This window comes from Sphaerodactylus townsendi, linkage group LG04 (assembly GCF_021028975.2).
Source record: "Sphaerodactylus townsendi isolate TG3544 linkage group LG04, MPM_Stown_v2.3, whole genome shotgun sequence".
NCBI classification, from domain to species: Eukaryota; Metazoa; Chordata; class Lepidosauria; order Squamata; family Sphaerodactylidae; genus Sphaerodactylus; species Sphaerodactylus townsendi.
In genome coordinates this window covers 120,436,442-120,462,264 of record NC_059428.1, presented here as the reverse complement: position 1 = coordinate 120,462,264, position 25,823 = coordinate 120,436,442, and the positions used below count along the sequence as shown (strand labels likewise).

Below are 25,823 nucleotides of genomic sequence, written 5' to 3'. Positions count from 1 at the left end.
CTCTAACCACTACAACACTCTTGCCTAATCTTTAACTTTAATTGCAGTATGAAAACAATATGAAAATGTTACATAGAAATGATGTGGAAAAGTCAAACAGCCAATGATAAAAACAAAGGAATTACAAGGATAGCAGCAATAAAAGGAATACAAATGCAGATAAGTATTATCTCTTTTCAAAATAGGAGCTTGCATGTTTATTTAATGTAAGACAACATTTTTGTACATACTGGTTAATTATGCATGGTGAGGTTCTACGGCTTCAAAATTGGCTAGAGAGTGGGCTCTAGGAAAGGCCCAAAGAAATTTAGGTAGGGTGATAGGAGATAAATAGGGTTCTGGAGATGTTCCTGTCCATGCTTTTAAGGGTCAATATAGCAGTGGGAGGAGTGCACCTGCCTACTCTACCTCACAGAATTGTTGTTGCAAGGATAAAATGGAGGAGAGCGCTGTTTTAAAACTGCGTTGAGTCTCCACTGAGAGAACAGTATGATATAAATATCTTTTTTTTAAAGAGAGAAATACAGTCTTGTATAATTCAGATGTATAGAGTCTCTGTTCTGAATTCACAAGTGGCCACATCACTCTTTCATAACCTCCGCCTCTTACATCAGCAATCTGGGGAAATAATAGTGCCCAAGGGTTGTTTTGAACCTGGCACCAAGACAGTGAATCTGGCGTGCCTTAAAGCACTTCAAATCTCTGCATAGGTTGTAAGTCTATTTATTAAAATGCCCACTTTTTTGAAGTCAGAACCAATGCATAGTGCAAATGAAGAAACCAAATGTTCCTCTTGGCAGAATGAAGGTTTGGTTTTCATTACCATACACTTCCTACAGTGTTATTCTCACATCACCAAACATACCCAGTAAGTATGTGACTGAGCCTTCAAGGGCACTCTATGTCCAGTGACCATTCTTGAAGAAAACAGTCTCAAACGTTCTTGTTCTTGGTTATGAAAAACATGGGTGGGAGGGTGGGAGAGAGAATCCAACTTGCATATCAACAATAAGAAAGGCTTAATTTTATGTATCAGTAGGGTGTGTGGGGACACATACTTGTAGGATTCTAAGTAGAATAAAGGTCCAGACCAAACCATTTTGCTTTGAAACACTAGGAAACAATTATCAGTTCATAATAGCTTCTGCTTGCATTTCAGATTTAAACCTGAATTTGGCATAGACATAAAAGAAAAAAGAAAAAATTGAGTATGATAATTGGAATGCCTGTTTGGAAGACTCCCTGCCCTTTAACTCAATGCAATTCCACTCAATTCCAACTAGCCGAAAGTTATTCTATCGATGGTACTTTATTCTAATAAAACAAGCATATCTATAAACCATCTTCTTTGCAATGCTGGACTGGCCATAATTGTATAGGAACATACTTTCACATGTGATGGAGTTGCAAACAAATAAATACTTTTTGGAAGTTATTTTGACACTTCATGATTTAAATTCTTTTGAGGAGTCATCTACACATAGCCTAAGTTAACACATGGAACCATTTTGATTGGCCAGGAAGGGGTAGGGTATTCATGCAATAAAATAAAAACATGAAAATAAAATATTATTTCTATTGTAGAGTTGGTTTCATTGCCTTCTTTTTCTATAAGCTATATTTTTATTTTATATATTTCATAAACATTTACTTAATTGGACATTGTATTGCAGAAATATATTTGTTTTATATTGGTACTATGAACTGTCCTAAGAGTCATTACTTGGTGAGAAAATCCCCCCCGCCCCGCAATATATCTGACATAGATGTGGAAGATGGTCTGTAGTAGCCAGTGGTAAATGAATGAGTCCTATTGCCAGAATATTCCCTTGATTTGATTTGATGAATCAGCTTGAAAAAATCAGTCAGTGTGCAGAAAGCATGATATTTGGGAATGGAGAAAAAATTCAAACCATTTTTAAGAACATGGAGCTCCTTGTCAGAAAGTTCTTCATAAAAATACTTACTGTTAAATTCTGCCTTTCCAAGAGCAATAAAGACTCATGGGAGGATGTTCTTTTCTGTTTGTGGAGGATATATAGTACCCTTAAAAAGATTCTGCACATCTTTTTTTTTCCTTCAGTGTTAGAGGTTCCTCTCCCCACTCCCCTTTAATGTAGTGGTTAGAAGGTCAGATTAAGACCCTTTCCACACAGCAAATGTATAGCAAGTTGCAGTCAAGATACAGTAACCAGCTTTCCTGTTTTCACGTTCACATGTAGCTGTGCAGACAGCGATTGAAGCCCGTGGAAACAATGCAGGTTGCTATCGCGCTTTCAAACGGAGGCACGCATTAAAAAAAAAATTACCTCCCACCAATGCATAGCTATGCAGGCATGCACAAATGAACCCCCACAGCCATGCTGACATGTCACAATGCCACAATACGACCCTTTGTGCCTGCGTGGCTATGCAGATGTAAGCCTGAAAAAAGGAAAGAATAAAAAAGGAAAGCACAGCTGAATAAGGCGCCTCCTGCTTGGCCAGTTGCTTGTCAGTGGCTGCAATCCAGAATTTTTCAAAAGACTCACAGATAGTGTGATTCTTGAAAAACCCGGTTTGGGGAAAATAACATGGGGCAGACTCGCCTTAGGGGTGAGATCTGTGCAAAGACTCCCCACTCCCGCAATGGTTTTTTTACTGTCCTTAACACATGTTTATTGGCCTGTGCGGAACTCTCTCTGGGGGACTCTCTCTGGGTTGTTGTTATGAGAGTTGCTGTTATGAGAGTAAATTGGAGGACAGAAGACTGGTGTTCAAGACTGTGTTGGGTCCCCCACTGGAGACAAAAGCAGGGTTTAAATAAAACTAAATAAAAAGAGTGAGATTATGTTGTTTCCTTCCACTCTATCGCAGAGACCCATTCCACACAAGTCCCCCAAAACGTTTGCAGAACGTTTGCAAAACGTTTTTGATCCCCACCACCATTTGCCCACACTCAACCCCTCAGCATAGTTTATGTTTTTCCCTTTTTAAAAATTTCTCTGTGGAATCAATGCTTTAATGCCTCATGCTGCAATCCTCCATAGCTCTTGCGATCCAAGCTTCAAAAATTTAAGCCCTCAAAATTAAAAAAAAATGATTAAAATAATCAGATGAGAAAGAACAGAGTGAGCAGAGTAAAGCAATAGAAAATAGCACTGACGAGGAAATTTGGGGATGGCAGAGAAGCATGCAAAATGCATTAAATAAATCACGCAGGCCTGAAAACGTTTTGAAAATGTTGCAGGCTAAAGACTTGCTATAAAAGAGCTTGCATGTAAAAATTTTAGAGGCTGCAAATGAAATGTTTTTAGAATGTTTTGGAATAAAAACCACGTGGAACTCCAAGGATGAAATATTTTATTTCCTGCCTTAAAATGTTTTATTTTGGTTGTGTGGAATGGGCCAGAGTCACACAATCCACTCCATGTATTCCCAAACCTCAGGAGCGACTAAAAAAAAGGATTTGGAGAACTTCCACAGGAAAGGGGAGGCAGGACTACTGTAACTCTCTCTCTCTATGCAGGGCTGCCCTTGAGGCTGCTCCAGAAATTTCAGCTGGTCCAGAATGCAGCAAGCAAGGGTCCTCACAGCAGGGGCATTTGTAAGGTCACATATTCAGTCTGTGCTTCCCCGGGTACATTGGCTCCCAGTTAAACACCAGATCAGATTCAAGGTTTCAGTGTTAAGTTTCAAAACCCTTACAGTCCAGGACCATTGTATCTACCGAACCATCTCTCTCAGTAGAAGAAGAACAATTTGGATTTTCTCAACTATAAAGAGTCTGAAAGTGACTTACAAATTCCTTCCTTTCCTCTCCCCACAACAGATATCTTGGGAAGTAGGTGGGGCTGTGAGAGTTTGAAGAGAACTGTCACTAGCCCAAGGTCACTGAACAAGCTTCAAGTGTAGGAGTGAGGAAACAAATCCAGTTCACCAGAATCAAGTCCACAACTCATGTGGAAGAGTGGGGAATCAAACCAAGTTCTCCAGATCACAGTCCACAGCCCTTAACCGCTACACCACATCTAGACAGCATTATGCTCTGCTGGGAATAACCTGCTGGAAATCTCTGGCCCTAGAAACATCTGGTTGTTCTCAATCAGGGTCAGAGTCTTTTCATGAAGCCTCTGTTAAAGGGGCCTTCCCTCTGGTGAGCTGGCAGCACTCCAAGTTTTCTTTAAAAAATCATTTCCTATGGTTTTTTTAAAAAACAATGTTTCTGAGAATCAAGCTGGTAGTCACATTCGACCCGTCAAGACACATGATCTAGACCACGAGATGTAAGTCGAGGCGAAAACTGCCATCAGAGAACATTGCTCCAATCCCTCAACCCCCATAAGCATTTCTTTGGAAGCACATCCCATTGATTTGCAAGTTGAGCCTGGTTTCAGCGGTGCCTTTGGGGCATGGCTGCTGTTCCCCTGTGGTTGGCTGCCTTTCAGCATTGCTGAGGTCCCACATCATGCTGGAATCCTGAAGGCGCTTCTTAGTCCAAAGCTGCCTCCTCCCTCGAGGCTCATGACACCGGGGTGGGAATGACTCCAACGAATCTGGTGGAGTTCACAGACACTGGTGGAAGCATCCCCCGAGAAGAGCAGACTCGCTTCTGGGTAATGTTTGAACTGAGCCTTGCTGGAGAATTAAAGCTGAAACGATTCGAGTGAGTCAAGACAGACGCTGCAGCAGCCCGTGGGAATGGGGCTATCCCACAGCTCGGAGGGAAAATGTTCTGTCCCTTGAACAGAGCTTTAATGTGGGAAAATGCACAGCTGAAGCATTTTGTGGCCTGGAGGTAAAGAACTTCCTATTAAGCCTCAATTATGTTCTTCTCCAGGCTGTAAGTAATCCTAAATGTGAACAGGGAGGGAATTTTTTCCCCTTGCCTAAATAAAATGTTAAAATGAATCTAAGAAGCTGCAAAAAAATCCTCCTTCACATAGCTCAGGAGACAGGTCGTAGCTCAGTGGCACAGTATGTGAGTTCCTGTGTCTAAGAATCTGATTTTAGTCCCTGCTTGTCACATTTGGATCCATCCTTCCTCCACAGAGCTGACCCAGGTTTGAGTCTGTGTTCAGCAATGAAGCTAGCTGGGTAACTCAAGACCAGTTGCTCTCTCTCAGGCTAGCTCTGTGTTGGGAAATATCTGGAGATTTTGGGGACAGAATCTGAGGAGGGTGGGATTTGGGGATGGTTGGAACTGTAATGGGGTATATCGCCATAGAATCCACCTTCCAAAGTGGCTCTTTTCTTCAGGTGAACTGGTCTCTATTACCTGGAGATCAGTTGTAACAGCTGGAAATCTCCATCTACCACATGGAGGCCGGCGACCCCACACTCAGCCTAACTTAAGTTGGAGGGTTATTGTTGTGAGGAAAAAATGGAGCAAGAAAGAATGATGTTGTGAACTTCTTTGAGCCTCTGCTGGGGAGAAAAATCAAGAATACATTTTAAAAAGGCCTCCCCCTCCCTCCATTTTATATTCATGCCAATCTTGAAAGAGTGAAACAGGCTCAGTACGGTGGAGGGTGGGTTTGAACCCAAGCCTCTTTGGTTCCAGTCCAACATTTTAACTACTACCTCACAGATCTCCAATTAAAGACCTCTGGCCCCTTCCGCACACACAAACTAATGCATTTTCAAACCACTTTCACAACTGTTTGCAAGTGGATTTTGCCATTCTGCACAGCTTCAAAGAGCACTGAAAGCAGTTTGAAAGTGCATTATTCTGCATGTGCGGAATGAGCCTCTGTTCCAACTTGGAGAACCTCTGCTAGGCTGAATAGGGAACTACGACCTGAGCTGATGATACTAACTTAGTCTGTTTCTTCAGGCATCTACCCCTGAAATGCCTCGTCATTCCTTTCTCACAGTGATCATGAAGTAGTGAGTGAAAGTCTGACCGTGAGTAACCAGGAGGTAATTAGTTTTGTTTGAAGCAGGAAAGAGCCCGGTGGTGCAGAGGGGTAAGCTCCAATACTGAAGTCAAAACTGCTCATGATCTGAGTTTAATCCTGATGGAAGTCCATTTCAGGTTGCCAGTTCAAGGTGGGCTCTGCCTTCCATCCTTCCATCAAGGTGGACTCTGCCTTCCAAATTGGTAAAATGAGTACCAGCTTGCTGGGGTAAAGTTAGATGATTGGGGAAAGGCAATGGCAATTGGCAACCAACCCCTAAACATAGTCCGCCTTGTAAATGCCGTGATGTGACATCACCCCATGGGTCAGTAATGGCCTGGTGCTTGCATGGGGGACCACCGTTACCTTTTAGGGAAGGAAGAAGCAGCAGGGGACATTACCCTGAAAACACTCAAAAGAATGTTCGCATTTGTGCACTTGCATGTAAAAAGGGGGGAAAAGGTCATAATTCCGATAAAAACAGAACACTACAGGTTCCTACCAGCATTGCCTTAATTCTCCATGAAAAATGAGTGATTTCAGACTGGGCAGCTTATATAGGAGCAACATATGCATAAACATTATTCCAGTTAGTTTTTGTTTGCTGGTCAGCCTGACACCTGTGCATGAAGAGCAAGGGGAATCCAAAGGCAGTTATTTTATTTTAAAAGTTCCCTGATCGCATTTCTGAGCATACATGTATACGTTCCACTTCTTAGTATACCTTCCTATTAACTGAGGACATCACGGTGAATAGGAAAGCTTGCCTTCAGTGGGGTATTTGAGTTCTCATCGGAGAATCTGTGAGCTGGACTTGGAGCCTCACATATGGGTCATTCATGGCTGATGGAGGCAAAAGGAATTCCCTGGCTGCCTTTCTCTTGCCCAACCAATTTTCTATTGAGGAGGGTATTTATCACTTTCTGTTCTCTTCTGATGCCGTCCACTTAGCTGGAGAGAAGGTGGGGATAGAATTCACTCCCATGAATGGCCTCATTTGTAAGCATGACCTTAAGGAGCCAACAGGTCTTGTGCATTACTCCTTGCATTGACTGTTATATATCTTGCCTAGACAAAGCTTCCTGGCAGAGTTTCTAGACGGAATATATAGCACAGGGGGACTCTGTGAAAAAAAACTGTTATCTTTTCCCCCCCAACAGGGATAGATATGTGACTAGCTTTCTTCACATTGGCAACATGAAAAAACAATAGCTTTGCTATAGAAATGCACAGTTATACCGACCACATTCTCAAATGTTTCAGAGGACACCTGCCCTCGGGTTAATTATTAATTTGCTCATTTTACCCTGGAAGGTTTACTGCTGCTTTAATTCTCTAATCTGGATATCGCAAAGGGCCCCAAAGACTGAAAATAAAGGATTCTGCACTGAACCTTTTCTTGCTGTTCTCAGCAACGGCAGCAAGCCTAGCTCAGTGATCAAAGCCAGATCCTGGCCATAGGTTATGATACTTGGGAGTTGTTTTATTCAAATGGAATTCATCTTCCATGGGAGCTGGGCTACTCCAAGGTACATGAACTGAATTCAACAACGGCAGCCAATAGCAAAGGGACTGGGGAATAAAAATGACAATAGGGACTTACAAATTGTATATAGTTTACAAAGGCATGCCTCTACTTCAAGCATCTGTTTTCAACTGAACGTATCTTCAGATAAACAATTAAAACTTTCTCAAATTCAAACTCTTCTGCTTGATTAAAAAAAAGCTGAGCTGAATTTGATATATAAGCCACACAAATGCTAATACAACCGTGATGTCTGTACATGATTAAAGATGCCATCTAAATCCACATTGTTGGGAATGGGAAGTCAATAAGATTTACATGTACTTGCCTGTGTCTGGATATTGCCCTCAATTACCTGGCACAGTGTCTATGTGTTCACCTGATACTAAATCCAATAAGCGTGTTTTGAAGTATTTTGACATTAGGTTTCCCAGTTGCCTGGGGATAGGGTGGGATTCTCTGACCACAGCACTAGTCTGCTGCCCTTAAGACACTGAGGAGTAGGAGAAAAAATGTCCCTCATAATGAAGCTCAAGAAATTTCCCCTGCTCTCTATGGTATTTAGCATAAAGGTTGGGGAAATTCCTACAGTGACCTGGAAATGGCATCACATTCTCCCCAGCCTCCCCTCTCCCCAGACACCACCCCCAAATCTCCTGACGTTTCCCAGTGTGGTGTAGTGGTTAAGAGCAGGTGGATTCTAGAGAACCAGGTTTGATTCTCCATTCCTCCACATGAGTGTTGGACTCTAATCTGGTGAACCAGGTGTGTTTCCCCACTCCTACACATTCAGCCTTCTGACACTTTTTGTAGAAGACTGAGCACCTTTTCCTCTTGTTTCCAATTACACTTAGAAGAAAGAGCATAAACTGGTCCTTTGTGCCCAGAACTCTGCCCATTTTATTTTGGGATTGGTTTGTGTGTGATCAACATCTAGCACTCTTGTTGGATGTCAAGCTCCAAGTAAGGTATATGGGCAAGTCCTATCTGAGACATATTTGCAAAATCATTCAGCATGTTACCATTACCAAAAGTCAGATCTTCCCTCTGCATTAGGTTGGAGGGGAGAGAAAGGGAGAAAGGCAGAGAGGGGAGAGCTCCAGAAAATGAACCAGAAGCAAGCCTCTGGAAAAACCTCAGGTCAGATCTTTACCGCAGGGTACAGATGTTCATGTCCATCACCCAACCCAAGACAGATGTATGTTCTAATTCATACAGATGAGAAAAGTAGTTTTTGTGTTGAGGCTCTCTGAAAAATGTGATTCTGCTATGTATGTATGTTCTGATTTATGGGGACACCTGGTGGGGTTTTCAAGGCAAGATAGGTTCAGAGGTAGTTTGCCATTGCCTGCCATCGTGTCACAATCCCAGTATTCCTTGGAGGTCTCCCATCCAAACATCAGCCAGGATTAACCCTGCTTAGCTTTTGAGATCTGAGGAGATCAAGCTAGCCTGAGCTATCCAGGACAGGGCCAAGCATGTATGCATGTGCCCTCAAGTCACAATTGAGTTGTGCTGAACCCAGCAAGGGACTTCCAAAGCAAGGAGGAGGAGGAGGAGGAGGAGGAGGAGGAGTGTTTGGATTTATACCCTGCCTTTCTTTCCTGTAAGTACTCTCACAGTGGCTTACAAATTCCTTCCCTTCCTCTCCCCATAACAAACACCTTGTGAGGTAGGTGGGGCTAAGAGAGTTCTGAGAGAACTGTGACTAGCCCAAGGTTACCCAGAAGGCTTCATGCGGGGGAGTGTGGAAACAAATCCAGTTCACTAGATTAGAGTCAGTCGCTCATGTGGAGGAGTAGGGAATCAAACCTGGCTCATAGATTAGAGTCTACCTGTTCTGAGCCAAACCACCACACTGGCTCTGTAGATGCGATTTGCCATTGCCTTTCTCTGTAGAAGCTTCCTTGGTGGTCACTCATCCAAATATCCAACCTGCTTAGCTTGCGAGATCTGACAAGATTGGTTAATCCCATGTTACCTTCCCTCCCTGCTTCCGTTATGAGGCTTCCCCTATTTTTAGCTGTCTGTTACTTTTTTCATCTTGCCCTTTCTCTCAGTAGCTCTCAACATTATTCTCCTTGCTTTGGTTGTTATCACCTCCATAACCCTGTGACAAAGGTTAAGCTGAGAAAAAGAGAATGGCCAGAAACGTCTGGCCCAAGATCATCCAATACATCTTCCAATACTCTATCCCCTACGCCAGACTTGGTCTGAGGGGGGAAAAAAGTACATATCTAATTGGTGAGGTGTGAGGAAGAGTATGAAATTAAAATTAAAAAATCTTCCATCAACAATTCATTGAATGGATTGATTGCTGATTGCCGAATCATTTCTACATATGCAATTAAAAATACATATCCTACAATGAAAGTGGTATTTGAGATCAGAGGAGCCTTGTGGAGAGAAATGCTTGACAGAAATGGCTGTTTCTGATGAAGTCTGCACAAAACAGTGTTCACAAACATTATTTGTTCGTGACAACAGAACTTTGACAACTAGGAAAATACTAGGGAAATAGTAAAATGACCTGCCATATTTCACTCTCTCAACACTCTGAATTCACCACGCCGTACAATTTATGGCCAAATTCCCTGGTGTTTGCTCAGTGACTGTTTCAAACACCCAGTTCCAGCACTCCTGTGGCTTAAGATATTATGTTCATATATACAAGGCGAACAGATTCAACTGACCCTCCTTCTGACCCATATTTTTGTACGGAGTAATAAAGTGTCACTCAAAACATTAACTTTGCCAACAGCGAAGCTCTGTTCAATACACTCGCGTCACACAGATCAAGGAAATGAAATCAGATTTACTGCTAAACTATAAAAAGCAATCTGGGCACTGCTCAGAAATAGGGGTTACAGGAGAACAAAGGCTTCCAGCTGCTCCTCTACGGAGCACCCCAAAATTTGAGATCTTAATTTTATACTTGCATTGGCATGGACATTTTTTAGTTGAACCCTGGATCACCTGGGTTTCGTCATTGGTAAGGAGTTCTAATCAGGGAAGATTTTATTTTTGCAAATAACAAATAAAAAAACCCCAAGCTTATTTTGCCTTCTATGCAGTAGGCCATAGCCATTTGTGAAGTTGTGGCTCACAATTTCACAATGTGTGATACATGACCTGACCATGTGATGCAGTGTTATTCTCCCTTCCCTAATTATCATACTGATACTGAAAAGAGTGTGATGTGATTCATGGTTCAAAGGAAGGGAGGTGATGAGTGAGACGAGAGCCAGCATGGTGCAGTGGTTAATTTGTTGGACGAGGACCTGGGAAACCCAGGCTTAAATCTCCACTTTCACCATGGAAGCTTGCTGGGGGATCGTGGGCCAATCACACATTATCAGTCCCTTCCAACCCTGGCTAGTATTTGGATGGGAGACTTCTAAGGAATACTATGATGCAAAGGAGGGCAATGACAAACTACTTTCAAAAGTCTCTCGCCATGGAAACCCTACAGGATCACTGTAAGTCAGCTGTGACTTGACAACCAACTTTGCACTTCATTAATATTACTGTACTATCTCCAGCCTGTTTTTACTCCTCTCTCATCACTGCAATTATTACTTTGTTAAATTGCATGGGAAATGCGGTTGTTTTGCTACTTGGAGGCAGCAAACCCCAATATTGAAGGAGTTTCTCCTTACATTGGGCACCACATATGGTCAGCTGGGTGATTTGTTTGTCATTCAAAATGAGCAGTGTAGTTTTGTCATTGCAGTGTGGTAGCAGTTAGCATGGTGGGCTGGCTGGACGGCCTCTTTCAGCTCATTCACAATGTTTTTGATTTGCTTGGATTACATGCTCTAGGGTCACCGCAGGTCATGTATCCTTTTAATAGTTAAAATAGTTACATTTTGAGTATTTTGTGCCATTGAAGTTGACAGCATCAAACAGACAGCGGCATTCATCATATCGGCTCCTGCTTTGAACCAACACAATCAGACTACAGTTGGTAGGTAGAAAGAGCAAAATACTCTGATTCAATTCAAAACATTGGATTATCATGTCTTTGCTTGGCTTTGGGAGTCTGCATGGCAAACTGGGCAGGGCTAGAACACTAGACAGACAAACCAGGAGCGTTCTTCCCCCAAACCACAGCCCCAGAAGACTCGAGGCAACGAAAAAATAGTGAGTAGAATTTTGGCTTGGGTGGTTGGGAAGATGGGGACAGCAGTGGGAAAGCCGTGTGAGAAAGTGCAAAACATTTCGAACACAGAGGTGTTCGCTATAGTATGACTTCTAATTGCCCAGCTATACAAATATAATTACCATCCTGTGTGGTATAATGAAGCCATTTGGGAGGTGACCTCTGTGAGGGAGGAAATATTTTCAACCCCTTTCCAGTTCTTCAATTCTAGTCCCACAGCATTATGTGGTTTTACTAGGAATCTTCAGTGTTGGACTCAATGGTTGATGTTGCAATTACAGCTTGTGGATTGACTGAATTGTTTTATTTTACTAGGCACCTTTGTTAGATTCAAATGTTATCATCCAAACGTTAGCATATTTTGTTTCTGAATAGTCCTGTCATATTTGTAATTTGCCTTAAGACCCAATAAAAAAGCTGAACTATAAATGAAAATAAATAAAATAAATAAAACTCTTCCCCCCCTTTTTTCGGTTTTTGAATGATATTAGAGAAAATTAATTTTAAAAATTATTTTTAAAACCATGAAGGAAACATAATTTATTATAGGTAAGCTTTATTGGTTTGGTATACAAAATAAATCTTATGTCCAATATAGCAAGAGAGTTCTGTATTTTTAGAAAAAAAGTGCTATATTTTTTGCCCTGATTATTTTGGAAGTTTTTTTTTCTTCCATAGACCTCTTTTGAAGAAGAAGAGTTTGGATTTATACCCCCTTTTTCTGCTGTAAGGAGACACAAAGGGGCTTACTAACTCCTTTCCCTTCCTCTTCCCACAGCAGACCTACCTTGTGAGGTAGGTGGGGCTGAGAGAGTTCCAAAGAACTGGGACTAGCGTAGCCCAACGTCACCCAGCGGGAACGAAGGAGTGCAGAAACACATCTGGTTCAACTTTTCATGTAGAGGAGTAGAGACTACAGATTAGAGTCCACCTGCTCTTAAACACTATACCACGCTGGCTCTCTAGCATCTCTTGAGTTTTTGATTTGCTGTATCACAACAGTGGCCTTCACAGTTTTCTCTATTTTATGTAAGGACTTTATTTTGTCAGTATTTTTAGCATGACTCATTTTTATGTTGCTGATTTTATGTTGCTTTCTGTCATTTCTTCATCATTTTCGGTTTTACTTGTTGCAAGTCACTTTGTGGCCTTTTAGTTAAGAGACCAGGGTAGCAGTTCCTAAAGAAATAAACATACTATCAGCTGTCAGTCTTTCTGTCCTTAAGGAGCACTTTTCATATTAATTTGTCTGCCAAAGAAGATGGGCACAGTGGTTGGAGTACTGGAACCAGACTGGAGGGATAAAGTTCTAAACCCCTTGACCATGAATCTTTTGGGATGTCTAAGCATCAGTCACTGGAAGATATCCAACAAGATCAATGCAAACAGCAAGACTGTCCTATTTCCATCAATTTTTGGTTCCTGGTGGTTAACTTAGGCTGACAACTCCTGGAAACTCTTGGGGACAGGACTTGGTGCCAGGTGGGATGCCACAATGGTACTTCTGGTCAGGTAACTGAAAGTGATTTCATTGCATTGCCACAATCACACTTTTTTGGCTAAAATTTCTTAGGCTGATTCCGCATGGGCCAAAAATCGGTGCGAAAACAGTGTGAAAATGGTATAGAAGGGTTTAAAATGGTGTAAAAGGGTTTATACTGTTTTCACACCGTTTTCACACCACTGTTTTTGGCCCATGCGGAATCAGCCTCAGACTGGTTCAGGAAGGAAGTAGAGGGGGAGATCTGGTTTGCCTGTGGTCAGCAGTTCCACGAGAACAGCATAGAGAACAATGTTGATAGTAGGAAAATGCTGTACTTTCAAGACTTCACACTTTAGAACTATGTGGGTGAAAAGTACCACAGATTTTCTGCCCATCAGTATTTCCAAAGAGGCAAATAACAGCTCCCATATGGTCACTTCAGTAGAGTACAGGAACAGAAAGACAGCACAGGAAGAAGGCATCAGTCTCCATTGCCAATAGGCTGTGGTTCCAATCTCAAGAGGTAAATTGCCAAAAATTCCGGGAGTTTTCAACCCAGAACTCTCAGTACATATGTGGTTTGAGGAGAACCTTGAGGGTTGACCCGGAAACAATGACTCATGGGTAGGCTTGTCTTTGAAATACAGTAACCCTTCATCACCCGGAAGGCTAGCTATGGTACCCAAGAAGGCCAAGTGGACCAGATATATAGGTACTCCTAAATCATAACTGCCTCCAATCTGCTGGCAGCCATCTATGTACATATAACCCTTTATGACTTTAAGTTGGTGTGACCAGCTCAACGCACCTTGCCAGTGAAAGGGATGGAGTGAAAGATAAATGGAACAATTTCTTTGTGAAATAACCACTCTGCTCTAATCTCACTTAGCAGTAATTTGTTGTACAAAGAAATGGTGAGGGAAAGCATGGAAATATTTGGGCTCCAGCAAGCGCACATGCGAGGAAAAATGATAGAAATCTCTTTGAAAGCCAAAGCAAACATTTTTCATCACCTCACCGTAAAACTCTCAGCAGCAGAGCTCCGCTTCTGACGGGGCACAGTGGACCCTTTTTTTTTTCCTGTACCACACCAAACTCGCAGCAAACCTTGGAACATTCAACCCCCTCCCCCTCAAAGGCATCAGTGAAAAGGAGGAACAACCAGACTTGGAAAATAACCATACATAGATAATCCAAGTATTAAAATGCATCCACTAACATGAAATGATGCTCAAATCCTGCCAATCTACTAGAAAAGGTCTGCTTCTCAAATCCCTCTCTCTGTGCCCTGCCTTCAGAGGTGAGGCTGGTAGTAACTGGAGGCAGGGTATTTTCTGTGGTGGCACCCCATTGCTGAAACGTGCTCTCCCTTAAGGTTCGCCTGGCACCTTCTTTACTGTCTTTGAGACTCCGGGCCAAAATGCATCATTTTACCCAGGCTTACAATTTGGACTTTTATCTTGCCACCTTTTTTTTTAAAAAATTATCTGCTTCTGTTTTGAGATCTGTTTTATCAAGAAGTTTTTTTTTTTTAAAAAATGCTGTTAAACCCATTGGCTTGTTTTTATTGGCTTGTTGTTTTATGCTTTTATATCCTATTTTAATTGTAAGCTGTCTTAAGCAAGTGTCTGAGAGACACCATAGAAATATTCTAAGCATATACACGCATTCACTGAAAAAGGCATGGAGACAGGAGTCTTCCACAAATAGCCATCACATTCCTTTTTAAGAGGCAAGGTGGATATTTAGAATGGAGGCGGCATCAGCTCTAAGAATCCAAGAAAGTGGCTCATTGGCTTTGATCCATAGATATGCCCTGAGTAAGAGGATTTCTGCATATGGCCAGCTCTTTTGGCTCCAACAAGGACAATGAAGAAAACCCCTCCAGCCAAGTCAAAGGTGCCTACAGACATGCTTCTGTTGGAAAGTGCCATCAAGTCACAGCTGACTTTTCAAGGCAAGAGTCCAACACAGGAAGCAGGTCATTGCCAGCTTCTGCACAGCAACCCTGGACTTCCTCAGTTGTTTCGCATCCAGGCCTGACCCTGCTGAGCTTCTGAGATGAGGCTAGTCTCGGCCATCCAGGTTAGGACAAAGTCCTGGTTCTAGTACACTGTACACATATCACCAGGTGCATAATTTTCAGTGCAGGGAATTTTTAAAAACCTTTTTGTACACACTTAGCAACAATGCACTTCTTCCTATCATCCTTGCTGGATTGCACATCCTTTCTCTCTCAGCATTTTAAGCAGATCCAGACCCTGTGTGGACATGACACCGACAGCCTACCACAAACGGAGAGATGGCCTTACAATCTTTAAAAACCAAACAAACCAAACAGCCTGGCCTGATGCTTCCAACAGAAGCCAGGGTTCAGAATCGGATTTTGCAGCATTCTGCTTCAAACACATTTGTTATTATTTACTTTGCATCACAAAAGGGACAAGAGTTTCATTTTTACAAGTATTTTTATGAGCTGGAAGACATGCCAGCTAAAATTATAGAGTGGTTCTATTAGAATTTCTGTCAGTCCACTTTTCTGCTTATTCTGAACAGCACAGTAAAAGAGTCATTTTCCACTTCATTGTGATCACTGTTCTCAGGTACAATGTTAGATTTGCACCTAAGTCTATCTTGACAACCTCTGAATGCTATAATGGATATACTGCACTGATAAGATATGCAATATACGCTATACAGTGGTGGTGCATTTCCTGCCTCTTTTCAACTTGTCTTGCTTGCTGAAAGGTTTCTCTGAGTGGCCAAGCACAGTGGTGTGTATTCCAGGTCTGCTTTTCACTGAAGTGGTAAATTCAGTTTATGGGCTTTATGGTATACTAGCAGATTGCAGTTAATGTGGAAGTTCACATGTTTGCCGCTGTAATTCCCTCCGCATAGAAAACTACATCCCAAGGTTCCTGCCTAACTCCCATCCTGATATCTGGTTTCCTATGCAAGGGAATTTTAGGTGAGGTTAGAAGTGCATTCAGTACATGCAGACCCCTCACAATCCACACAATCTGAAAAAGGCCAAGCCAAAGGGGAGGCTGACATCACTAGAAAACTAGGCCTTGGTGCATAAGAGATTCTTACCAAGAGGTTTCTCCATATAAATGGAGAATGTGAACCAGAATTCACCTTACACTTTTTTTTTGCAGCTTTACATTACAAGGGAAGGTTATAGGAGCACAGGCTTAGTAATTCAGAGATAGTTGTCTACCTTATTAATATTCTCAACCCAGATAAGCTTCCAGGGGACCCTAGGAAAGAACACTTCTCTGCAGTAACAGGGCCAATGCACAAAATCATGTTGTTCAACTGAGAACGCAAAACAGTGGATTGGAACCTATCTGGAAGCAATTCTCGACTGTGGCTCGAGCTTCAACCCTTTTCTACTGGTGAAAACAAAAAAAAAACCCAGGGTCCTATTTTGCCATCCAAAAAGGCTATGCTGGGGATCATGGGGGCTGCATGGACAAAAGTCATTAGGGATGGGAGTTCCAGTAAGGGAAAGAAGTAGGGCAAGACTGAGTGAAAATTCTGGCTAGATCCAGCTCTGGGTTGCTATGGCAGGAAAATTACCTTTCAAACCAGATGATTTATGTACTAAATTAATCTGAGTTTCAGGGTGATCAAAACTGACATTTTGGAAAACCCTATGGTTTTACCATAGCTTCTGAAAATTCCTAGGGCTATGTCACTTTGAGGCTTTCCACAGAAGGGATATATAAATGCACCTGACATCATATGTCCTCCATGTCTTTAACCCCAATCCTCCCACTGGTTGCCAAGCTCAGCATAGCAACTCTACACTCCACATAAATAAGTAGAAAAAACATGACACACATCAAGCTATCTTCTACTAAGACCTAGCGTTGCTCTGCCAAGAGTCTTTTTTTTCAAGATGAAGCTTTTTATACCACCTGCTACCTGTTCCTTCTACTTGGGAGTTGCTAGGGCTTTTTGCATGTAAAGCAGATGCTTAGAGGCACAGTCCCTCCCTCATATGTAATCTACACAACAATTACACACACCCAACTCCCTGCCTATACATACACATTCCGCAATTTCCAACCACCCTCCTTTCGCCATGAAACGTTAGCACATGGTGCTGCTCATAAAATCCATATGGCTTTTGTATTTTTCTACAAGCACATTCGACACAGCGAACTGGTAACATCTGAAATGGCCCTACGTCTTGGTGGATCCCCCCAAAAAACACAAGCAACAATTTTGAGACATAGTACAGATTATCCACTCTGAATAGTCAGCAAAGCAGCTTTCAAAGCAACAGGGAAGAAGAAAGGGAAACATTGGCTCACAAAACACACAGAACATGAATGTGCAGAGACAGTGTTTCTGAATGCTAGATGCTAGGAACCCCTTCGTGCATTTTTTAAATAAATGGACAGAGAAATCTGACTGGGTGCAAATGGTCAGCTTCAGCAAAATTTCTCTTGGGCTGCAAAGAGTTGAAAGCCAACATCTTTTTGCCTGCTTTTCAGCCACAAAACCTGAGATTTCTCTTTTTTAAAAAAAGAAACACACTCCCCAAACATACATTTATAGGTTTTCACCATATAATCGAACACTAGGTGCTGCAATCTTGGAAGGACATGTTTTGAACAAAAACAGAAGTTTGTTAATAAGAACAGGTAAATCATTTTCTAGACTTCCGGCGGAAAACTTAGCAGCGGAAGGATATTGACCTCAGTGGAGGTAAAAGTCACCTCTGACAAACCAACGAAGCAATTTTCTTTTGCCTGCCAAGGGCTTACCATAAACTGATTGCTAACTCCCCATGGCACATTCTTCCGCTTATAAATTCTGCATTAGCTGTTTCATCTGATTAACTGCCTCTTCATCCTGAGGTTTGAGTGCTTTTCACAAACCAGACACTTCAGAAGCAATTAACGCAAGCCAGAATTAGACACTGCCATGTAGACACATGCCTACCGCTTAAACCAACAGCTCCGTGGCAAGTTTGGCGCTCCTCCATCTGGCCTAGTACAGCTTATACATGTACTGATATCAAGCGTCTCCTTATCCCTGCTCTTCACCATTGGCAGGCAAACACAATGTTGTGGTATTTGGGTACGATTAAATTGTAGATGAGAGAAAAACTAAAGACATGTGACTGGTTTTTTTTTTCATGGTAGCAATGCCATGAAAACATCCACTTCTGGTTGTGGCTTGCCATCACATGCTCACCCATTTTTGACAGGGCATTTTATGCTGATTTTTCCACCTTTTTCTATGTAGTTTCCCTTTCTTCTATTACGCCTGCATCTTTTTATAAGCAGATAAATATAGGTAAAAGTCCCCATGGCCCTTTCCGCACACGCAAAATAATGCATTTTCAAACCACTTTCACAACTGTTTGCAAGTGGATTTTGCTATTCCGCACAGTTTCAAAGAGCACTGAAAGCAGTTTGAAAGTGCATTATTCTGCATGTGCGGAATGAGCCCATGACTTGTTTTTTTTAAAACACCTGCAAATTACCTTAGTGACATGAGAGACTTTTCTACTCGGAGAAAGAGAGGAGGGGGAAAAAATGACAAGCAGGCTGGTTTAATTTCAAACGTTAATATATTTTCTATTTTATAGGGAACATATGACTCTTTCACCCCTTATTTGCAGCAACTGTGGCATCCTCATAAAAGGGGTGAAATTTGTAAGATGCCTCATAAAATAAATATTTTTATAAAATAATAAAACTTCAAATAAATATTCTTTACACTAAACAATATGTTGAAAAAAAATTAGAAAATAAAGACTGAATTTTACTGTAACTGTACAATATACATGAAGTCCAAAGTGGGGGTGGGGGGGGGGCGGAGGAAGGGAATCAGAGTCTTGCAATGGAAGAGCTTCTGTAAGGCAAAATACAATCTTAAAACATACTGATTGATTCACATTCTTCTGAATGTACAACATATTAGTATAATATTTTGTGACCTGTGCCATATTTTCTATGACACTTGGTTTTTTTTCACAGTTGAAAATATCCTATATACAAAAATATAGCACATCTCTGGCAGAAAATAATCGGGACACTGGGGTAAAGTAGTGTTCTAATTTACAAATGTACTATTCATTTTCTTAAAAAAAAAAACACGCCCCCCCCCCCCCCCAACAGATTGCCTAGGAGTGTCTGAGTTGTGTTAGCTTATGTAATATTTGGGTCCCAATGGAGTGTAACCCCTCACTGTGACCCCCCCCCCCAATTAGGTGGGTTCTAACAAGCGTATCCATTAAGCTGGCCCATGCAAACACACACGGAAAAGCCGATCACTGCAAACCTCAACGCATCCCCCTTCCCCTTGAATCCTCCTAACAGTGCCATTTACGTGGCTGCATAGGGTGTTAAAGAAATAATCCTTATTACGTCCTGTGGCTCCTGATTAAGTGATGTGCTATGTTGGCTTGTCAAAGTTCCTGGGTGGGACGTTGGGAACCTTGCAGCAAACTGTGTTGGAGTGCTTGCAGCGACACCCGGGCCGATTGACCCGGTCGTAACACCCCTGGCACAACTTAAGGCAACCCTTGGCTGGCAGGTAACACCATAAGCAAGGCAGGACGAGGGAGACAAGTCCCATGGTGGACCACCGAGTGCAGCAGTGGGACTGACTGCACGAGCAGGGGTTATCGGCGCAGTTGTCCTCATCGTCGTTGGAGCAGTGGTAGAAAAGCCCTTTCACACAGCAGACGCAAGTCCCATAGTCGACCACGTTCTGGGCCGAGCAAAGACACTGCTTGTCACAGATCCAGCAGGAGGGAAGGGTTCGTGGATAAGTGCACTCCTTGCACTTACATTTCCCACAGTCCTCACACCTGTAGGCATGCAGGTGCAAATCTTCTTTGCTAGGGGGCTTCAGCTCATTCGGCTTCAGCTCCGACTTGGGTTGCACTCGGATTATCCCGTCAACAACGGTCCCCAGCGAGGACCCCAGAAGTCTTTGTTCCGACGAGTTACTGCTCGTACTTGTCCTCGTACTGCCCCGTGAGCCAGTACTGACTGTGCTAATTGAACGGGACAGTGGTACCCGGGAAGACGTGTGAACCTGGGAATGCTGGACCCTGTGAAGATGACGCTGCTCAGTCAATCCGTGCGGCCTTTCGTTTTTGTGCTGGACAGGTGGACGGGGGGACACTTTCACCCCTGACCGCGGAGCCACTGTTGGTGGTTCTGTGTACTCATTAGTATTTCGGATAGCCCTGATCTGGTCCAAGGACAAGACGTGAACTTGTTGTGCCAAAACATCCCGCAGGTCTGATTCTCCGTACTGCCTCCCGCTGTCATGCTGACCCTGTAGCAAGGGCTGTGACCCGCTGCCATTCTGAGCTCTTGTCTCCATCAGTACCCTGAAGAGTAGTCACTCCAGGAAGCTTAGAACACATCTGAAATCCTACAGCAATAAAGGAAGAGGTGATTAGCATTTACAGCTCTCTTTTCAGGCACATATAACTTTTCCAGTAAAGGCGTGCCTTAACGTTACTTGAATCACAACACCTAGAGACCAGAGAGCAAGTTACAGAAGGAAAATGGAGCTAGCTACCAAACTATATAGTTTAGAAGCAAACTGTAACTATTAGGGGTATGAACATGAACATGACAGCACCTTTAAAAATAATAGACTTTCCTTATGAATGCCCAGTGCTTAGTAGGGCTCCAGAGCTGGCATACAAAGGCATTTATAAAGACAAGGGGCTAGATACAACCTCAGTCTCTTCCTTACCAGAACGTCCATACCAGATGAGTTTTGCTATGAAGGTCCCATGATTTCCAAAATAGCCTTTATTGGATGATCTAAAGAGAAGCAGCTGACTGGACCCAACCAAAACCCAGGATTTCCTATATGCTATGCTTTATTTTTCTGATGCATTTGGTGAATCTACAAGCAGCTCCACCCCTTCCATATCACTCCACATATAAATGCAGAAGCCCTCAGGAAGTTACTTCTTGATAGTTGTCTTCCAGCACATTATCTTCTCCAACTGAGCATTCACGCAGAAGGAAAGGACAATCTTAGCACCCTAAAACATCCCTAGACAATATGTGTATTTTGCAAATCTACAAGCAACTCCACCCCTTCCATATTTCTCCACATACAAATGCAAAAGCCCTTAGGCTAAGTCACTTCTCCATCATTGTCTTCGAGCCATTCACACATAATCATCTGCAACTGAGCGTTCACTCGGAAGGAAGCTGCAGTCTTAGCTCCCTAAAACATTCCTAGATGACATGTGCATTTCCAAACATCTGCTTATTGCATTCACACTTACATTTTTAGAGAGCTACGTATACATGAACTTCAAGAAAATACTCTGTTGGTTCCTACTTGTGGTTGTAGAAATGGTAGGCATTTTACACCAACCTAGACCAAAGATGTGGACACCTGTGCAGCAAATTCCCAGGCATTTCCACAGAGAACCTAGCTGTAATCAGTTAACTGGAGCCAACTCCCAAGTATGCATAAAATTGTTGCCTCGGCCTTGAACAGTAGCTTTCCCTTCACTCAGCACTGCTACAAACAGACATTAAGTAACTGAGCAACAGACCTGACTTGACCCTTGCCACCCTCTTGGACAAACCACTGTCTTAGCATCTGCAAAAACAGGAATAATTACCCTGCTTCACCTTACAGCATTGCCATTAAGATTATAATGCAAGGACTACAGCAAATTACACAAAGGCTAACATTTCAAGTCTGCAAGCAAACCAGGGGCGTCCACCGACAGAAACCAATCCGGTCGCTCTCTTCTTTGCACAACAAACTTAGAAGAAGGATAACCTGCCATTGAGTTGCGACCAGCTCACGGTGACCCCATCCGCAGGGTGGTCCAGGAAAGAGATGAGAAGAGGCAGCAACCACTGCTATTAAATGACTTGAAGGTTAGTCTAAAAAGTTCCACTGAGGCCTAATAGTCAACAGTTTAAGGAAGGCATCCGTTTCTGGAACTTCACCACTCCACCATTTGAAGTTATCAGGACCTGGCTGCTAAGCGCCGCAATACTTTTTATTGCGCTTTCCAAATGCTCAGAGATAATCCACACTTCCTGGACGTGACCAGAAAAGTGGTTTGAGCTTCCCAGGTGCAAATATCCCGCGGGATTGGACAAACTGCACAGCTATACCGTTCATCTGAATGCTTCCTGTGCTCCGTTACAGCGTACAAAAACTGAACGTTGCTAGTTTAGAAAACAGATGCTGGAAAGCTGGAGGTGAATCCAGATTGCCAAGGCTAACTAGATTGCAGGGCTATCCCGAACTGGGGCCTGACTGAATTTCAATCTAACGCTGCAACCCTAGGCATACTTACTCAGAAATTACCCACTGACATCAGCAGGACATTATTTTACAGGAAAGCTGCACAGAATCAGGCAGCCTGTCTCCTCCATTCAAGTAAATGCACACCCACATACTTTCAAATGTACTGATCTGACAGTGAGACCTGTGGAACTCCACAGGACCTGACTTCCAAGTATATTCAATTTTGGCTCAGATAGAAAGAGACACCATAACCAAATTATCTTCCCTAAATGAGTGAAAATCGTAGTTCTAACCTCACAGAGGCTACACAACAGCAGGACAATCTTTATCACTCAGGAGGGATTAATGCTGCACTCCTTTGCAGGTTTGCTTGGATACAACCAAAATAGAAAGGGGGGGGGGTACTTTACTCAGCAAATGCAAATCGACTGGGTCACAATCTTGTCCAAACCTTCGGGCCAAACCCTTGGCTCAGAGTCCTCCAAAAACAAAAAGAAGCAAAGCCAAAGCAAGACTCCACTCCCTTTTTCTTCCTTTCTTATTCCAGCCTTGCATGCATAAAGGGTTAGCAGGTGGGGTGAGGGGGAAGAATGCCAGAAATCTGCTCCTTTTCCAGAAGCCACCTTGCCAAAGGTTTCAAAAGAAACCCAAAGGAGAGACAGACAACCTGGAGACAAACAGGAGACATCCTGGTGGAAGGGAAGGCGAGAGATCCGGGGCTTGCCTTATCAGGCTGAGAATGGACTGTTTTCCCCCACGAGTTATGTAAAGCGACCTACATATGGGGCTCCATTCAAAGCACTTTCCGGGCAGGTAAGCCGGAGCCAATGGATGCCTTTGCTGGCTTCTCCCCTCCCCCCTCCCAGCAACTCCCACCCGGCTCAAACTTCAAGAAGTCACAGCTTGCAAGGAGAACTCTCCCTCCCTCCACCCAAGGGTGCGCTCGCTCCACATCTTGTCTAATTTGTGTAAATGCCAAACAAATCCGGATCTCATGAATTACAAAGTAGCACGCAACACTCCCCCCCTCCCTCCCCGGTTCCTCGCCTTGTCCCGTTTGCATGACAAACGGCCCCCGGAATGCTACCCGTTCCCATCTCGAGAGAATTAGCTCTAGAGTGGGTGTGTGTGAGGGGGGGGGGGCTTTAACCCTCTACCCTTCCCAGATCTCCCCCCCCCCCCCAAAAAACCCCATGAATGAAACGTTGCACTTTCTGGCTGTCTTATCTCGCGGTATGGAAGCGGACTTGATGCCCCAGATTTTGCAAAAGCCAAAGTCCAGTCAGTGGTTACACCGGGTACTAAATCACGCAACCCAATAAATACAAAGCTCATTTAATTTTGGAGGGAATCTAACTTTAGATCTACCATGCACTCCATGTCCAGGGTTTTTTTTTTTTTTGCACAGTTAAAAAAAAATTCAAGGTGAAACTTTTGGCTGTGGAGTTCAGAGTCTCCTGAGTGACTTTCAAGCCCCCTCCCCCCCGCCAGGTCGGCAAACTGAACTCCAAATATCTACCCCCTTTCTTGGAACTGCCCCCCCCATTCCGAACAGGTCACCCTGGAGCTATTGAAGAGGAACTGGGGTGGGGTGAACTTCAAGATATCGTTTCCCTTGCAAAAATCACAATGCTCATAAAGTCACTTCCAAAGTTCTAAAAGAAATATTAGATGCAGGTGGGAGGGGGGAAGATGTCAAAAGCACACTTCCCCAGACGAGCGAGAAATGCAGCATTCCACACCCCCAAGTAAAACACGTTTACACGAGGCGCTCGCTCACTTCCGAATTGCACCATTCCGGCTGCACCCGTTTAAAAAGCAGGGCGGCTAAATCGCAGCTCGTTCCCGAGAAGTGACCTGCAGGCTCGACGGTTTTGACTTTTCCACCCAGATTTGACAGGGTGGAAGTAGGGGGGCTCCCCCCATCCCGTCTGTCCTAGGCCTCCGGGACACGTTTCTGCAGGGCAGGGCTGCTGATCCGCACGCACCCAAGCCGGGCAGGCAGCCTTCTGCATGCGTCGCTGCAAACCTACGGGGCAGATTTCCGCCCCTTTTGCACCACCCCCGACGGCCCGGAGCACAGGGGGTCCCCCTCCCTCGGGAAGGAAAAGGGAATCCTGCCTGTCCGGAAGGAATCGTTTCCCACCGGGAAACTGGGACATTCTCCAAAACTGTCCCCCCTCCAGTTGCTAAACAGCCCCCCCGGGGGGCAACTCCAACAATTTGCAAAGTCCCCCCCCCAAATAAATCTTGTTTTGCAAAAGGTGCAGGGGGGTTCACAGTGGAAGCACCTTTGCATCACCTTGACACCCCCCCCCCGGATCTGCCTACCCCTCCCCGTTGAATTTCCTTCTTTTTGTGGTTGGGCAACTAACCCCTCCCTCGAAAAACCCCATCAGGAAATATAACAGCAGAAGAGAACAGAAGTCGCCCCCCCCCCCCCCGCAACAAGAAAAAAGAGCACTCACTTCAGTCCAGGTTGCAAGCAAAGAATCATGGAAACTCGACCGAGAAATCCGCCCCCCCCGAATTCAGATTTGTCCTCCGGGCAGAAAACGGGAATCAATAGCAAAACCAAACCGGATCAGGGGGGAAAAAACACTGAAAAAGTTCCCCTCTTTTTTCCCCCAGGCGGGGCTGAAGTTTGTCCCCCTTCTCCTTTGCAGTCGCGCACGTTGATTTTCCTGGTGGCTCCTTCGCCCCCCTTTCAACAAACGAGAAGTCGAGTCGTCAATCCCGAATCGCTTAACGGATCGCGCCTGGGGGGAGCCCCGGGCGGCAACATCAAAGGGGTGCTTCCCCCCGAAAAAGAACCAAATTCCTCCAAACTCCGATCCCGAGCTCGTTCGTCCTTCCCCTCCTTCCCTGCGAGGCTTCACGTCCCCGGTTCCGATCGGCTGCAAGCTGTTGGGGACGGCGGGGCTCGGTTGGAAAAGCAAAGCCGAGCCGGAAAAAATAAAGTAATCTCCCCCGCTGGCTTGCTCGCGAGGAAGGCGCTGCCGTGCGTGTCGCGTTTGCTCCCGATGCAGCTTTGGCGGACTGCAAACGAGGGAGGAGGGGAAAAAAAGGGGGTTTGCAAAGAAAGCGAGGGGGGGGGGGAGAGAAGAAATATCTGCGGGGCTTGACGGAAGGGCAGCTTTGAGATCCGTGCGCCGAGCGAGCCAGCGCTTTTCTCCTGCAGCTCCCCTCCCCTCTTGCTCTCCCCCCTCCTCCTCCTTCTTTCCGGAGGAGGCAGGCTTGATCTCTCTCCGCAAAAAAAAAGAAGAAAAAAAAAAGCAGCAGTAAATGGCGTCATGTGGATCCGAGGAGGGAACAGAGCAGCTGTTGTCCCAGAGGATATATCGCATCCGGTCCCTGCTCATTGGCTCGCCCGGGCTACACTCGCTCACCCGCCCCGGACGGACTGCCTGCCTGCCTGCCTGCCTTGCCCTGCTGCCAGAGCTTTGCAAAGCTACTGCAGCAAGCAGGGATTCCAAGGGGCCACAACAGCCCGGGTGG

At 44.0% G+C, this 25,823-nt stretch overlaps 1 protein-coding gene across 2 annotated transcripts; it reads right to left on the bottom strand.

The window, feature by feature from the left end:
- Positions 1-18,620: 18,620 nt before the first annotated feature.
- SPRY2 (sprouty RTK signaling antagonist 2) lies at positions 18,621-25,571 on the bottom strand. Of its 2 annotated transcripts, none has more exons than XM_048494793.1 (2): positions 24,794-25,571; positions 18,621-20,459 (listed from the first exon to the last, which is right to left on the bottom strand). In XM_048494793.1, the coding sequence occupies exon 2, from the start codon at positions 20,406-20,408 to the stop codon at positions 19,467-19,469; it is 942 nt and encodes a 313-aa protein (XP_048350750.1). In that variant the 5' UTR covers positions 20,409-20,459; positions 24,794-25,571; the 3' UTR covers positions 18,621-19,466. The 2 variants fall into 2 exon arrangements, with proteins under 2 accessions (XP_048350750.1, XP_048350751.1); XM_048494794.1 differs by lacking the exon at positions 24,794-25,571 and adding an exon at positions 20,790-23,035.
- Between the last annotated feature and the right edge of the window lie 252 nt (positions 25,572-25,823).

What these genes read in the sequence shown, in the direction of transcription:
- SPRY2 (XM_048494793.1), bottom strand. Translation starts at nt 20,408, where the DNA reads ATGGAGACAAGAGCTCAGAATGGCAGCGGGTCACAGCCCTTGCTACAG.